Below are 13,183 nucleotides of genomic sequence, written 5' to 3'. Positions count from 1 at the left end.
TTTTGAACGTGGGGTTTATATTTTTAAAAGTAAATATCTAATCATTATTCTATTAAAATTTTCTGAAACAAAATCAAATGCAAAGTATGGATCCTGGATCCAAACACACACACACACAGAGTTAAAAAAACATTTGGGGGACAATTGAAGAAATTTGAATTTGAATGTGGGCTTCATTTTTAGGATTGCCAAATAAAACACAGGCTGTCCAGTTAAATTTGAATTTTGGATTAACATAAAATAATTTTTTAGTATATGTATGTCCCAAACATTGCATGAGACATACGTATACCAAAAAACTATTCATTATTTATCTGAAATTCAAGTTTAACTGGACATCCTCTATTTTTATTTGCCAAATCAGGCAACTCTGTTCTAGATAATATTATTATATCAATGTTAAATTTCTTGGGTGTGATAATGGTAATACAGTTATGCAAGAGAATATCCTTATTAGGAGATACATAATGATGTTTTTAGGGGTCAAGTGTTATGATGCTGCAACTTACTTTCAGATGACTAAAGAAAAAAATGTATTTAGAGAGAGAGAAAAAACAAGGGTGGTAAAATGTTAACCATCAGTGGATTTAAGTGTATTGCTGAAATTTTTCAAAATAAAAAGTTAGGGAAAAAAAACCAAAATTCGGTAAAGTGACTAATTACTGTATTACTTTTTCTTTTGAATTAAGTTTAAAATTATTCCAAAAGTATCTGCATATTTGCATTTTAGACAACTGCTTTCAAAACTGCTACCAAAACTATTCCTTTAACCGCTGCAAAGCAAACATTCGTCATCCATCATTCCAAATATTTTGATTTGATCATACTAACTTTATTCTTTGTTCCTTATGAGATTAAAATTCTATCGTTAAAAAATAATGTAAGGTGATTCTTACCAAAGTTATAAATTAAAATAGCATGTCCTCCACCTTTCTCGGTTACTATCCATCTGCTAATCTGGCATAATTTCCATTAGAACAATTATATAATAAGGATGGTGCTTTAAAATAAAGTGTCGTTTTCAATTTGTTTAAAAGGCAGGAATACTACTTTTCCTGTTTCTCCCCACTCCCCTCACCATTCCATTATTATCTCCCAAAATGACAGAATTGGAGACAATGATTCCACCTGGAATGCTGAGCATAATTACATCTTTTAAAAACTAGCATATATCATTCTCAACATAGACCACTTTTTGATAAAAGTAGATCACTTCAGGTTCCCAAAAAGATTTTTAAAAACTAAAAAACTGAACTATATGTTAGCACCCATAAATTCCCTTTAAATGAAAATCTTTTTTTAAATGCCTTCAGCTGATTTGCAAAAGAACCCTCATAACCTAAAGCATACTAATTTGTTCAGTTTACTAGTATAATTAAGCCTGTTTAAGTATCTAAATAACTAGAAAGTGTGGGGGGAATGAGCTTAAACATCTAAAACAACTAGCATAAGAAATGGCTCAATTTCTGATTATAACAGAATTTGAAGATGCAAATGACTTTTTAATGCCTCATGCATTGAAGCAACAAGTATTTACAAGTGCCTGTATGTGCCACTGGGAGACAAATGACAGAGGCAATTTCTTCAGCAAATCCTTCCGTTTTACTCACTCCTAATTGATATTCTGCTTCTGGACTAGCTTAGGTGAAGCTATGCTAGGTGTGATCTACTCCAGTCCACCACTAGTTCAGAGGGATATCCAGGACGTTAGCATAATTCTCAAACCAATCAAGAATTCATCAAAAGAAAGATGCGGAAAATATTCCTCAGTCTGAACCCAGATGAGGTTCTGAATTTGAGGAACTAAAGTGGCCTTTCAGGATTCTCCTGGATTAGTGAGGAACTCATGCTAAGGAGAGAATGAGAACACAAACATATCCACAGAGAGGCAAATGGATATAAGAACTCACAGAGACACCTATGCTCTCACACAGACACATGGATAGGCTGACACCCTCCAGGACAACTGCCTTCAGAGTTAGCAGAGAATTATTTTGTGAATCTTCAGTGATGGCTTTGTTATTTATTCATTTTTCATTTATTCTGCAAACATGGATTAAGCATTGAGCACCTATTTTGTGCCAGGCAGTGAGCTGGGTTCTGCAGACCTAGAAGACTCAGTAAACAAAGACACAGTATTTACCGAAGAAGCATGTGGTCACTAGGTGAGCAATATGAGATGGGGCATAACAAAAGGATTGTGGGGGCAGCCTTAGCAAACACCCAGAAGCAAGAGAAGGTCCCAGGCTATCAAGGATCTTCAAGTAGCGTGTCAGAACTGGTGCTTTTATTGCCAGCAGAGAACAAAGACAGATGAAGCTGCAAGAGGCAGAGACCAGGCTCTCGAGGACCTTGTAGAACATGCTAATCAGTTTGTACTTTCTCCTGAGGGCATGAGAAGCCTTAAGCATGAGAATGGTGAGATCAGATTATGTGTTAGAAATATCATTCTTGATACATTGTGGAGAATGCACTTAGAGGGAGGAAACTATAGGCAAAGACACCACCACTCGTATCTGCTCCACTGACCAGCCATCCTGGTTGCCAGGTAGAAGTGTGGTTCAGGGAGAAATACTTGTGGGGGGTTTTCTGTGGTTTATTGGGGCAAAGGCAACTGAAGGCAGCTCCGTGGTGGTCTCCACTGCCATGAAGGGGCTACAGATTGCCTTGGAGCTGTGCTTCAGGATTCTCCTAGAGAAACTGTACATGGCTGTGGCAGTGTGGCCTGAAACACATGTTCAGATGCTAATATCTGCACATTTCCATGAGATGATGGCATGGGTTGCAACTGCTCAGTTTTTCTTTTATGGTCTCTTGTTTCAGAATAGAGGTTTTCACTCAGCTCAAAACCAACTGCATAAAGCAAAATCGGCTTACTATTCAACTTAAGAAACTAAGTGAAGGCAAATATCTAATTCTTGAAAAGCTTCATATTGTTAAAAGAGAATATTACTTCTTAGAGTTATCCTTGAAAGATGCCACCTTCATAGAGAATCTTTAGGAACGGTAAATGGGAAGGTAACTGGTGAAGAGTTTAATAGGTACAACTCTGAACTTCAGGCTGAAATAGATTTTATGGAAAAACAACTGAAAAAAAGGAAAAACTAAACAATTCAGAACTAGATTAACTAGGCTTGACAAGAAGAACGAAATTACTAGAACATAAATCAAAATCTATCACATCACATGGCTTTTCCAAATAGAGCATGCGCATCACCAAAGGGTCGGCCTTCGTGTGAAAAGAGATCTCCCTTTCCTCTACTCACATTCTCCCCCTTGCTACCACGCTTTCCTCCCCACTTCTTCCTCCAGTCACACTCCTTGTTGCCAGTGGATCCAAGAGGACAATTCTTAAAATAGAGACTCCAGTTTTCCGACTCCCTAAATACTTTCTGGCAAGGGATTTTTTTACTGTACTGTCTATTCATCCTGATTTTCTTCTTCTATGTGCCGGATTTTCCCCCACCATCCCCACATTCTGAAAATAATAGAAAATTACCTTTAAGGTTGATTCTGTCTTCACACGAACTTATTATCGAATATTCTGAATTTGAAAAGAAACTTGTGACTTTTTTTTGTCTCTCTTCAAATGTTAAGTTTGAATTCTCAATTTTAGTTTCAAAAATTGCTATTTTTTAAGTGATATACTTTTGCACAAATGGAAGCTTTATAGAATAATAATTCTCGGAACCATTTTATAAAATTTATTTAAATATTAATCTTATTGAGTGTATTATTTACACGTTATTATTCTCTCTAGATAGTAAATATTGCATTTAATTTGATTAACAGTTCATTATTACAAGAATAATACTGAATTTATGTAATACTGAAACTGTTACACGCTCAGTTCAGAAATCAGACACACTTGAAATGGCAAAGCCATTCTATATGCCAAGAGCAGTATCCTATTTTAATTTATTTAAATTCTTTTTGTTTTTTTTCCTAAGGACAATTCGCCCTGAACTAACATCTGTGGCCAATCTTCCCCTATTTTGCATGTAAGCCACCACCACAGCATGGCCACTGATGAGTGACGTCGGTCTGCGCCCAGGAACCAAACCCAGGCCACTAAAGTGGAGCACACCAAATTTAACCACTAGGCCACCAGGGCTGGCCCTAATTTATTTCAATTATAAGATAAATATGACAGTAGCTTGAATATGTTTTTAATTGGCATTTTTTTAAACATGTTGAAAAAAGTATTTTAAACATTGCTTCTCAGGAGCAAACAGTTAATACATATAAACTTAAATAAATATATAAATTTGTACCATATATTTTTTGTGGGTTTTATGCTGTTAATTTTGATGTCTATATCCACATTTGGAATCTGGTCCTTCAAGAGTAAATCAACAGTAATGTGAGTCATAAAATTTCTTTATGGGGGCCAGCCTGGTGGTGTAGTGGTTAGGTTCGCATGCTCCGCTTCGGTGGCCCAGGGTTCATGGGTTCGGATCCCGGGTGCGGACCTACACACCACTCATCAAGCCATGCTGTGGTGGTGTCCCATGTACAAGGTAGAGGAAGATTGGCACAGATGTTAGCTCAGGGCCAATCTTCCTCACCAAAAAAAAAAAAAAAAATTCTTTATGCGAGTCAGAATTATAAGTCCCAAGTGAAGCAATATATAGAATAGAATAAATTTAAATTCTTTTATTTAGAGTGGGTTCTCAAAGACTTTTCCCATATGCATTTTATACCCACTTGAATTTTTGTACTTAATTCACTGAGTTATAAATAACTGTTTATGACTATTTCCTCCACTGAACAAGGTATCACTGAAATCAGAAACCATTAATCTTATTCACATCTATATCCTTGCTCCCAGCAGGGAGCCTAGGACACAGCGAGGACCAACTCTCTTTTTCTTGAATTCAATTCATATACAATAATTCTGGCTCTTCTGATAAACAAAGAGATATATTTTCTAGCTAAGCATGATAGACTTTCCTGTAAAACTAAAAGTCATTTGCTTTTCCCAGCTACACAATAGAACTACCATCCCCAGGACCCACTCTGGAAATGTATTAACTCTCCTTTAGAAGACAAGAAGACACTCGGCTAATTATTTCCCCAGTACATGAAATGGACACCTTACCTGGAAAAGACAAAACACTGCCAAAAAAGAGGTAAGATTAAGTCCAATATTAAATGGAGACATAACTACATATTGTACATAGAACTCAGAAACATCTGGCAATCATGGAAAAGATTTAAGGCCAAGAAAATTCAGCTTATGAAATTTCAGAAAGAGGAAAAAAAATTCCATTGCTAAAAACCTCTTACAAAGATATTTCCTATGCCTTTTTAAGCACTGTGCTAATAATTCTCCTTCCTCAATCTATTTGTAAGAGCAAATGCTAAACTAATAGAGTCTAGAATTATATTATCAAGAAAAGTTGTAATTTTCTCAAAATGATAAAAAAAAAAACCTGTTGAAATGTCTCACAATTACAGTTAAAATATTTTTGCTATGGAATATTATAAATAAGCTAAGTTGGAGAAAATATTGAACACCTGGTTACCTACCACCCAACTTGATCAGCTCTTCACATTTTGACATATTTATTCAAAATTTACATAATAAAACATTAGATACAGTTGAAGCCCCCCTTTGTGCCCTTCTTCCTCAGAGTTAACAATCCTGACTTTGAAGTTTACCACCTCCATGCTATGTAACATTCCATTTTAAAAATACATTCTGGGGCCGGCCCCGTGGCTTAGCGGTTAAGTGTGCGCGCTCCGCTACAGGCGGCCCGGGTTTGGATCCCGGGTGCACACCGACGCGCTGCTTCTCCGGCCATGCTGAGGCCACGTCCCACATGCAGCAACTGGAAGGATGTGCAACTATGACGTACAACTATCTACTGGCGCTTTGGGGGGGGGGGGAGATTTTTTTTTTTAAATAAAAAAAATAATAAAAATAAAAAATAAAAAAATACATTCTGATTTATTTATCCATTTTTTGTGGTATCTGCTAGCTAACCCCCCAAAACAGACTCTTCTTTGCCCATTTTTCTACTAGACTATTTGATTTTTTTCTGTTTTTGTTAGAAGTTCTTTATATATTCTAGACAGCAATCCAGTCAATCCTTTTTGATGCAAATATTTTCTCCCAGTCTGTGGTCTGCCTTTTCCCTTTTTCTATGGTGCTTTTTGTTGACTAGAAGTTTTCAATTTTAGTATAGTCAAATGTATCCATCTTTGCCTTTATAATTTAGGCTTTCGTATCTTGTATAAGAAATTCTTCCTTTTCCCAGGTTCATAAAGATACTCTTCTATATTTTCTTCAAGAAGTTTTAAAGTTTCACTTTAAATTTAGGACATTAATTCTACAGAATTTATTTTTTATGTTTAGAGAGGAAGGTGTCTAACTTTATTTCACTTTTCACATAGATAATCACTTGTCTCATCCCTGTGTCTTGACTAGACCATCTTTTTCCCACTGATCTTCAGTGCCAACTCAATGGTGTATCAAGTTTCCATGTATGTTCTGGACTTTCTATCTTGTCCCACTTGTCTATTTGTCTATATAATAGAATAGTGAGTAGTTCTGTTAACTAGAGGCAGGTATATATAAATGGAAGTAATGGGACATTAGATGGGAAAGCTAAACTAAGTACAGTTCAAGTAGAACCTTGAATACAATTAATGGTCTCTCTTTAGCCCTCAAATCTAGTCAGGCTGCAGTTATCTAGAGTAGGGGTTGGCAAATTATGGCCTGTGGGTCAAATCCAGCCTGACACTTGTTTTTAGAAATAAATATTTATTGAAATACATATATTTATATATTGTCTGTGGCTGCTTTGACTACAATGGCAGAACTGAGTAGTTAACAACAGAAATTATATGGCCCCCTAAGCCTAAAAGATTTCCTGTGTGGTCTTTTATAGAAAATATTTGCCAACCCCTGACCTAGTGACCTGACCGTAATCTCAACATAGATTCCATGTACTGATGCCTCTATATGGCCTATGTAATTCTGCTGCCATAACCCAAGTAGTCAGCTTTGGTTGATAATAACAGATTAAATTCTAACCCTAAATATTATAAAATAGGGCTATAGTTCCTTTCTTGAAATTCACTGCAAGGGATTTATTAAAGACATTCTCATCTGAAATTATGTTGAAGGCATAATTTCACCTTTTGGAACCATGATAAAACTTAAAATGTAATTGAATACATTGGTTAATTATTCTGAAGACTGAAGCAGGTCCATTACACTCTGTTTCTCAAATTTCAGATTTTAAGTGAGACTTTGGTATGTTAGTTCTCAAAAAACAACAGTTTGACCCCCAGTGTCACTTCCTTACAGATAATGCCTTCATTGGGTTAGAACGTAATGCTTTTGCTTCTGCTTTCATAAAAATTTGATACAACAAACATTCATTTAAAAATATTTCTGGGGGCCAGCCTCATGGCCTAGTGTTTAAGTTTGATGCACTCCACTTCAGCAGCCCAGGTTCGGTTCCCAGGCGTGGACCTATACCACTCATTGGCAGCCATGCTGTGGCAGCGACCCACATACAAAATAGAGGAAGACTGACACAGATGTTAGCTCAGGGTGAATCTTCCTAAACAAAACATATATATATATATTCCCGGTCTTTAATAAAACTGTAGCTATAGGTATTGTCCATTCTGTACTCAATGTTGCTTATGATCTTCTAAAGGATAAAGTTCCAGGGATCAGGAAAGTTTTACCAAAATCACACTGCTCAATCTACTCTACCTATAGGAGATGCCAGTTCTAACAGGAGGAATGGCAAGAATAAGTGCTCACTCCCTCAGCTGGAGGAGAGAAAAGAGGAACTGAGTTAAAAAACAGCAAACTGCCTAGTCTTGGATAAATAACTGACAGGATCCAGACAAAAAGGCCTCCCGCATCTCCTGAGAGAAAAGTCCACAGCCCAGCATCCCAGGTATCCTGCTCCCAGCCTCCAGGTGCTAGAAGCCAGAACAAAGAAAGCATCAAGACCTTACACTAGCTGGGTTTAAGGCAGGCCAGGTCTTTTCTACCTGCTATATGCATTGTTCTTGGCAGGGTGAAGAGAGGTAGCCAAATAAAAGATGGTAGATAGGATGTAGGAGGAAGCTGGAAATAATAATTTCTCATAAGGGAAAAACTGAACATTATTTTATGGAAAGCAGGAGAAAAAGCAAAGGAATTGTGCCCCCACACACACACACACAAACCAATTCCCAGGTCTCTTGGGCTATGATGTCTCCTCCCAAGAGATGAAAAAACCTAGCTGCCTGTATACACCTGATTAACAGAAACAGAGATTTTTAGAGTAGCTCCACACTCTACTTAATTCTCTCCCTCCCTGACTCCAGAAATGCTTGATTTGGCTGTGTAAAAGTAATTCTAATTATAGTGATTTACATGAACTCTTACCATTTATGCCTAATTACCTCACAGCACAATAACAATTATGCATACATTAAATGTGTCAGATTAACCTGGTTCTAAGTTTTATTGGATAACAAAAGTAAAGTGTTCATAAATGCTCATTCTTCATAGTTTGTTGCTCATGTAGCATGGTCATCTGCTCATAACTTTTTCAAATTTTTATTAGAGAAAACATTGTTACATAGGCAGGTGAAAGCAGCCTAAGAGTCTGCCACCAATTTTTTTCTCATTGATTAACAATTCTGGCATTTTGTGAAGAAGGTGAATTTTATTTTAATATTATAGCTTAGCCTTACAGAAAGTTTCTTAGGAGCATAATGAAAAAAAAGTAAGTCCACCATAATGAATGTTTAAACATCTGGATTAAAAACAAAATCAAATGCCCATATATGTTAAGTGAAATAAGTCAGACAGAGAAAGACAAATACTGTATGTTCTCACTTATATGCGGAATTCTAAAAAAGCCAACCTCATAGAAATAGAGAGTAGAATGGCGGCTGCCAGGGGCTTGAGGGTGAAGGAAATGAGGAGATGGAGGTCAAAGGGTACAAACTTCCAGCTATAAGTTCTGGGAATCCAGTGTATAGCATGGTGAGTATAATTAACAATACTGTATTATATGCTTGAAAGCCATTAAGAGAGTAGATAAATGTTCTCACCACACACACACAAAAAAGATAATTATGTGAGGGGATGTAGGGAGGCAATGCAGTATTAACTAACCTTACTGTGGTGATCATCTTGCAATATACATGAGTACCAAATCATCACATTGTACACCTTAAACTTACATATGTTATATGTCAATAATAGCTCAATAAAGCTGGAGGGAAAAATCAAATGCCCATAAAATCATAAATCCTATTTACCAAAATCAAAAACTCTACAAATGAAGTTCTATCACTGGAAAACCTAGTAGCCCAAATTTTCCTTCTCTGATAATCAGCATATCTGTGTTTATTTTTAGGAGAAATAGGTCTGTGGCATCTTTACAATCTTCAAAAACTAAAGCTTTTATATATGTTTTACTCAAATTATGTTAGATGTTTGGGTCTTCTTCAACGTCAAAGATTTGGCCGGCTAAAGAAACTACAGGACAAGTACTACCACAAAGAGATGTTGATCTATCTACTAAACATTTATTCAAATATGCATTAGAATTTAACAAATACAAGGTTTCATTAGACACACTTGAAACTACCTGACATGGCAAATCTCCTACTTACGTAAGATTACAACTACACAATAAAACTAGGGCTTCTAGATAGTAAGTATTGGATTGACTTACTGCTAAATAGCTGTCTGTTTACTAGGCAGACCCATCACAGCCAATTCAGAAATCAAATGTGGAAGTGTGGGAGAATACCCCTAAGAAGAGCCAAACAATAAACTTAAAGGAAAAAACCACACTGTTGAATTGGCAACCAGAAAAGTTCATGATTAAAGGATACCTTTGACTGGATACAAGTTCACCAACCACAGTAAGATGAGCCCTAGGGATAATACAGAGTGGAGAGAAGGAAAAAGAGGACTGTACTTCCCAAAAGGAGAGGACTAGAAAGGGAACAAAATACAAAATTCATGAAAGCATTTAATTCTCAGATAATCAAAAAATCCAGTTAAGTAAAACATAATGTTTCCTGGCTATGACAGATATCCAAGTTGCTATTTTATTTGGAAGACCACCTGTATTGCAAACTATAATTAGATATGCAGTACATAAGCAGTCGACATTTTCCAAACTTATTATTTCTTTACTCACCTATAAACTTTTAGAAATATGGGAAAAAGAAGAAAGTTGGCCATCAAAAGGGATAATTCATCATTACTTCCTGTAACCATTGTGCTGGACCAGCCAATCACAGTGGCTACCACACTCACGTCTGAGGGAAACTGCCAGGCTCACGGGAGCCCTGGAGGGTACCTTATGCAGAGATCTGATCTTCACACTGGCTAGCGGCCTCTGAAAAACCTGGTGTGAGAGCTCAGCCCAAACACAAATGAAGTGATTGGTTGGTTGTCCTATCAGATTCTTACTCAAGAATTTAAACCACAGACACAGGGAGAGAATTTAGAAGCTGGTAGAAGGAACAGAAGTGGAAGTGGGTATAGGGGAAAAGGAACAACAGAGGAAGCAGATGACATGAATGGCAGAGCACTAGAGTAAGAATAAACTGCCTGTCAAGTCATCAAAGTTTTCAGAGCCACTGATGCAGCCAAAAGCTAGGCTTGGGGAGGCCTGGCTGTGAAATGAAGATGCTCTTCACTGCTATTTGCATATGCAGTCTTATTCTAAATCTTGATTTCTTTCTGTGACCTAAATGAATCTCTATTCCTTTTAACCAAAAGATGTTAATACGACTGCCTTTTTCTTTATATAAAAATAAAACTATTTAATTATATTCTCAGTGCTTTTTAAAAACTAAAATTACTTTCAGTAGTTTTTAAATAAAGTACTACTAACATATGTTATCCAGTACCTTCCTTCTAAAGACCTTATAATAAAAGAATATTTGGGGGGGGGGGCAGTAGGGTGGAGGTGGTTTGTCCAGTGAACCATATTCTAACTCTTATTACTATTAATTTCCTTCATAATTTGAAGATGACACCGCTGATGACACTGGCTTCTATAATGGGATAAGGAATGGGAGTTTTCCTGTTGTCTCAGAATTTCAGCAAAAGCTCAAAGCTGAGGACAATGGGAAACAAGTTCCCCTATGGTCTAAAGAGAGGCACTAGCCATATCCATGCAGGAATTACTTAAAAAGAAGGAAAAAAAAGCCCCAAAACCAAAGGGGAACTGAAGAAAGTGATCAAGGTACAAAGTTGTTAGCTGGGTAAGGAATGCTGTGGCACTTCTCCCAGATAAAACTCATGACAAGTTGCAGTGGGTCCCCCAAGAGAAGCATCCAAGGAGATGAGGATTGAGTGTAAGACAAGATGGGCATCCCCCTCCGCAGCTGAATGCTTGTTTAGGTGAGGAAAACCACAGGAAGCTACCAAAGCAGGGTATGGAAGAGTTCATGGAAGAACTTGACACGTGTTCCCAGGAACATGGGGTGTACAGGACAAAGACAGAGACTGGTACTTGCTTTTTATCTGCAAAGTCTGAGGGCAGGAGGCTGAGTGAAGCTGCCTGTGCAGTAGGGGTTGGAGAAAGGAGATGTTATGCTTCCTGGGGCTTAAGTGGACACCATAAAAGGTGACCTGGTAGACTGCCCTGAAAGGACCCTACCCAAGAAGGCTAAGGGCAAGGGGGTCCCAGCAGAATGCGGTGGTGTGAGGTGTTCTGCCAGAGTCATGAGAGGCCAGTCAAAGAGTGGAGCAATGGGGAGGACCCCACGGGAGTCCTGAAGAACCCACCAAGGTGCCCCTCAACAGAGAGCTAGCATGTCAGCATCTACCACACAAAAGGCCCTTAACTGGTCCCTTAAATCTCTGCTGTTTCTTTCTAATCTTTCATCCCTCTCATCCTGACCCTAGAGAAGCCAGGGAAGCAGAGCAAGTGGAAGGACAAATCATTCAGCCTTCTCTACAGCTGAACCTGGGCCAGGCCTGAGCTGGAGGGAGGGGAACGCATTGAATTGCACAGAAGTTTTCATTTAGACTGGACTGCATGAATTATTACCTAAATATGAAGCTACCTGAATCCCTTAGAAGGTGAAAGAAAACTTTGGAACATCAAGAGGTCAGGAAGGGGGATTCCACAGAGCTTGTTTAAAGGAACTGGTGGGAAATTTTCAAGCTGTTTCATCATTATACCTAACTGCATTTAATCCATTTTATAAAGTGCTTACACTTTTAATTATTCAATCTTTAATATCACACAAAACTCACCTTTGAAAAAAGGCCTTCTGCCTCTATACTGTATCCTTTAAGGTCCTCGTGTAATTTCTGCAAACACTGTATGACTCTTCTTTGATGTTCATCATCCCTCAGCTCATGAGCTTTGATCAGAAAGTCATAGTGGTCTAGTGGTCCATGGCAAACAGTCAAAGCTTTTGAATAAGCCTCTGCAGCCGCAGTTGGAGACATACTCTCGGGTGTCTGAAGTGTGTAGGCTATAAAGAAAAATGTATATAAAATTTTAGACTTTCTTAAATGAAGATAGTTGATAGTGCTCTACATATGTTTCTTAATGGCCACATTAAAACCTTTAACCAATTACAAGTGTATAAATTTGGGCAATTATTATAAATATCATTTTGATTAAAATAACAATATAAAACATATTCCATACAGTAAATATATTAATAATTCTTTCCTTTTAATAAAAGGGAATAAACCCCAACACCCATAAGCTATCATTGTAACCCCTCTTCTAGAAAGCCTAACCTGCTATAGCATCTCTGCTTTGCCTCCACACCAACAAACAAGCCACCTGGGTTCATCCCACGGCAGGCGTAGTACCTTTCTGGTTCTTGAGCACCAAACAGAGACTTAGAGACTAGTCACAAGGGGTTTTCTACTGCCCCTTTATTCTCTATCCAAAACAACACAGCATTCAGATATTATCATGATGATCTCAGCTCTCTGCTTGTGAGATTCCTTTCCTTTTCCATAACCTTTAGGTTGAACACAGAGAATTGGGACACAACAGATCATCTGCTTCAAAGCAGGGTGTTCTGACTCTTTTTTTAAGCCTCTGCTGGGAGAAAAATGACTAGCCACGGCAAGGTCCAATTATAATCCCATTCCTTATCAGGTTCAATGAGCAGGTAACTCCCTCTCTATTTTTTAGAAGCAACAATAAACAGGAGCAAACTG

The 13,183-nt window shown here is 37.6% G+C and overlaps 1 protein-coding gene across 2 annotated transcripts in view; it reads right to left on the bottom strand.

Annotated features, from left to right (window-relative positions):
* The window catches only part of AFG1L (AFG1 like ATPase), a 185,056-nt gene that overhangs the window by 140,239 nt on the left and 31,634 nt on the right, over nt 1–13,183 (bottom strand). For both annotated transcript variants that reach the window (XM_004422187.3, XM_087443965.1), the window contains exon 2: nt 12,254–12,477. In XM_004422187.3, the coding sequence (XP_004422244.1) occupies nt 12,254–12,477 (224 nt within the window). The remainder of the gene's footprint in view (nt 1–12,253; nt 12,478–13,183) is intronic.

This window comes from Ceratotherium simum, chromosome 19 (genome assembly GCF_057802395.1).
Source record: "Ceratotherium simum simum isolate JZ-2026a chromosome 19, ASM5780239v1, whole genome shotgun sequence".
Classification (NCBI taxonomy): domain Eukaryota; kingdom Metazoa; phylum Chordata; class Mammalia; order Perissodactyla; family Rhinocerotidae; genus Ceratotherium; species Ceratotherium simum.
This window is presented reverse-complemented; position numbering and strand designations above follow the sequence as displayed.